At 38.8% G+C, this 3282-nt stretch overlaps 1 protein-coding gene across 1 annotated transcript; it reads right to left on the bottom strand.

Moving 5' to 3' along the window:
* On the bottom strand, positions 1-1397 carry RNASE6 (ribonuclease A family member k6). The gene is made up of 2 exons (XM_007180492.2): positions 1170-1397; positions 1-784 (listed from the first exon to the last, which is right to left on the bottom strand). Exon 2 carries the CDS (start codon positions 777-779, stop codon positions 315-317), a length of 465 nt encoding a protein of 154 aa, XP_007180554.1. The 5' UTR covers positions 780-784; positions 1170-1397; the 3' UTR covers positions 1-314.
* Between the last annotated feature and the right edge of the window lie 1885 nt (positions 1398-3282).

Here is a 3282-nt window from a genome sequence, read left to right as displayed (position 1 = left end):
TGCAGCAGAAAATGGTTTTATTTCTGTGAACACAACACAACAAAAGTTGGCCGAAGTTCTAAGGCTGAAACTATGGAGGCCTGGACCCTTCTTTGCCCTCTTCCCTACTATCTTCCTTCAAAACCTAGAGCTCCAAAGCAGAAAAGAATCCTACATATTTTTTGTCCCAACTCTTGTCTATCCTCATCACTCTAATTTTTCCAATACCCTCCTATTTCCTTCTATGGGAACCAGGAAAATCAACAAAAGGAAAGAAAAATCAGAAGAGATCGTAAGAGAATTCGTGCCAAGTGAGAGGGAAAATGATGGAAACTTTAAACAATCTTGTCTAAGTGTACAGGAACCAAATGATAGGGAGGGTCGCTCTTCTGAGGGGGGTCGCAGGCAACAATGAAGAGCTTGTATTGGGTGTCATCTCGGTAGCGGCAGTCAGGATACTTCCCCGCAGTGAAACTGCACTGAGTCAGGTTAACAGGCTTTGGACTCTGGTGGCAGTTGTGCTGCCCATTCTTACAGACGATGTGGGGCAAATCACAGACAGCAGCCACGTCCTGGAAGGAGTTGTGCAGAAAGGTGTTTTGAGGCTTACAGTGTCGAGTATAATTATTGACGCCGCTCATTGCCTTGTTGCACTGGAGAAGCCTTGGCTGTATATGCTGAATTTCAAACCAGTGAGCCTTGGTGAGATGCTTAGGCAAAGCACAAAGTGGACACACTGACCACCATAGTCCCAGCAGCAATAGGAGGAGAGGAAAGCATCCCAGAAGACCTGGCCCCATATTTTCTGTGTAAGGAGAGAGAAAATAGTGGTAGTAGTAAAAACAATAAGAGCAAAATTATCACTCATAACCATTTAGATTTTTATCCTGCCTTTTAAGATTTCATAGCTCTTTTTTGTTTGTTTGTTTTTAACCATCTTCTTTCTCACTTGAGTTTCACAATTCTAAAGAAACTAAAGCTCAGTGAAGAGGAATTTGAGGTAAAACGATCTTTTCTCTGACTGGTAGATCTCGTTCTTCTCTTTGTCCTGCACTCATGCGTTTGATGGTCCCCATGTCAGAAACCTTGTCTCTTCCCTCCTGAAATATTTACCCTCCATCTATTTGACCTGGATCTCCCAGCCATCTTCACTGGCCACTCTCCCCAGCCCTGGGGGCTTCTGCTCTTACCAGGTCTGCACGCTGGGGCTCCCGCTGAGAACTGCAGCAGTAGTTAGTCCCAGGCTCAGACGCTTTTGTCTGTTGTTCTTCTCCCAGATGTGCGAGGCTGCCTGCGTGTGGCAGGGGAAGGGTACTGAACCCTAGGAAAGAGAAAACTAGGGCTTGGAAGATGAACTTCTTGTTGACAGTGTGGATGAGACTCTTAGACTTTCAAACTTGCTGTTTAATTAGTATCAATAACACTGTAAATGCAGGGAGAGTAAGCTTACTTAAAGAAACAATGAGACTCAAAACACAGTTTTGAGGAACTGATCACTTCCTGATATGAGTTGGTGCTTCCTTCCTGACTTGAAGCTTCAGTTTTTTGAAGTTTTATGGTTTCATTTCCTTAGGAGAAAATATACATGAAAATCTGATATAATAACTGCCATGTACTTGGTATGTGAGCTTCAACCATAGACTTGAATGAATTATTCCTTTATGTGTATGTTTATCGGGCCAGATACTGGGCTACTCTGATTCGGGAGCTTGTGATCTAATGAAAGAGACAGTCAGGTAAATGGACCAATGCACAATATATTAACAAATATCAATAGCACTTACAGCTGTGATCAAGGAAACTACAGGTAACTGTGTGGAGACAGTAGAGAGGAGGTATTTTTGGAGGGCACAACACCGGCACAGAGTTTTGAAGATTAATTAGAAATTAAGTGAAGAAGATGGTAAGGGCAGCCCAAAGAGGAAACTGTGTGAAGAGACCCATACATATGAAGGAGAAGGGCACATTTAGGGTATTTGCCTCTTAAATCTGTTCTTGCCTTTCCATTGGTGCTGCAATATCCTTATTCAGAACCTTATTGTCTCATAGAGGACTCACATAAAAGTTTCCTACATGGACTCCCTGCCTCTAGTCTCTTTTCCTTCCAATCCATTCTACATATTAACACTTCCAGATTAGTATTTCTTGAGCATAAATATAACAGTGAAACACTCTTGCCCAATAGTTTTAATGGCTCCAATAATCTTTAGGATAAAAATTATTTCTGTTTATAGCAAAGTTGCAAGATACAAGGTTAATATACAAAAACTGCTTCCTTATATACCAGCAATGAACAATTGGAATTTGAAATAAAAAAAAAAACAGCTAACATTTATATTAGTACCAAAGAAAAATGAAATATTAGGTATAAATCTAATAAAATATGTACAAGATCAATATGAGGAAAACTATAAAACTCTGATGAAATAAATCAAAAGAAGATCTAAATAAATGGAGAGGTATTCCATGTTCATGCTGAAGGAAATCAGAATATGTAACCCCCAAAAGTGGCTCTTTGACATAAAAATTATTTTGCACTGAAGGCAATTAAGAATCATGAAGTGCAGAAAAAGCTCCCCACTTTCTGTCCAAAGCCAGAAAATAAATTCTCTTTTTACTGGAGATAGACCCTCAACCTCCCAGAGAGGGCACCAGAGGAATCTGCAAAAGAATCTTGAAACTAACGCTTATCTTTCTAGTTACTTCTTCACCATTTACTAACCATAGACCAAACTCCTTTGTCTTGTCAATTCTTTACAAATATCTTGTTTCTTGGGCTAAAAGGTATAAAAGCTTCCTGCTCTTTTCACTTATTTGGATTTTTCATTCTCTTATGAACGCTCCCATGTATATGTAAATATTTAATAAAATTTGTATGCTTTTCTCCTATTGACCTGTCTTTGTCAGTTGAATTTTCAGACCAGCCAGAAACCCTAAGAGTGCTGAGGAAAACTTTCTTCCCATACAATGACATTATGCACTTGTCAAAACGTGTACGACATGAAGAACGAATCCTAGTGTAAATTGTGGACTTTATTAATACTGGTTCATCAAATATAACAAAAGTACCACAGTAAAATAAGATGTTAATAATAAGAAAATTGTGAACAGTGTGGTTAGGAGAGGAGGGAGGGAAGAGAGGCATATGGGAACTCTTTGTACTTTCTACTCAATTTTTCTGTAAATCTAAAATTGCTCTGAACAAATAATTCCATCAATTAAAGAAAAAAAATTTTAAGATGTCTGTTCACAACATTGTAAAGCAACAATACTCCAATAAAAATTAATAAAAAAAGAGTAAAA

This window comes from Balaenoptera acutorostrata, chromosome 3 (assembly GCF_949987535.1).
Source record: "Balaenoptera acutorostrata chromosome 3, mBalAcu1.1, whole genome shotgun sequence".
Classification (NCBI taxonomy): domain Eukaryota; kingdom Metazoa; phylum Chordata; class Mammalia; order Artiodactyla; family Balaenopteridae; genus Balaenoptera; species Balaenoptera acutorostrata.
This window is presented reverse-complemented; position numbering and strand designations above follow the sequence as displayed.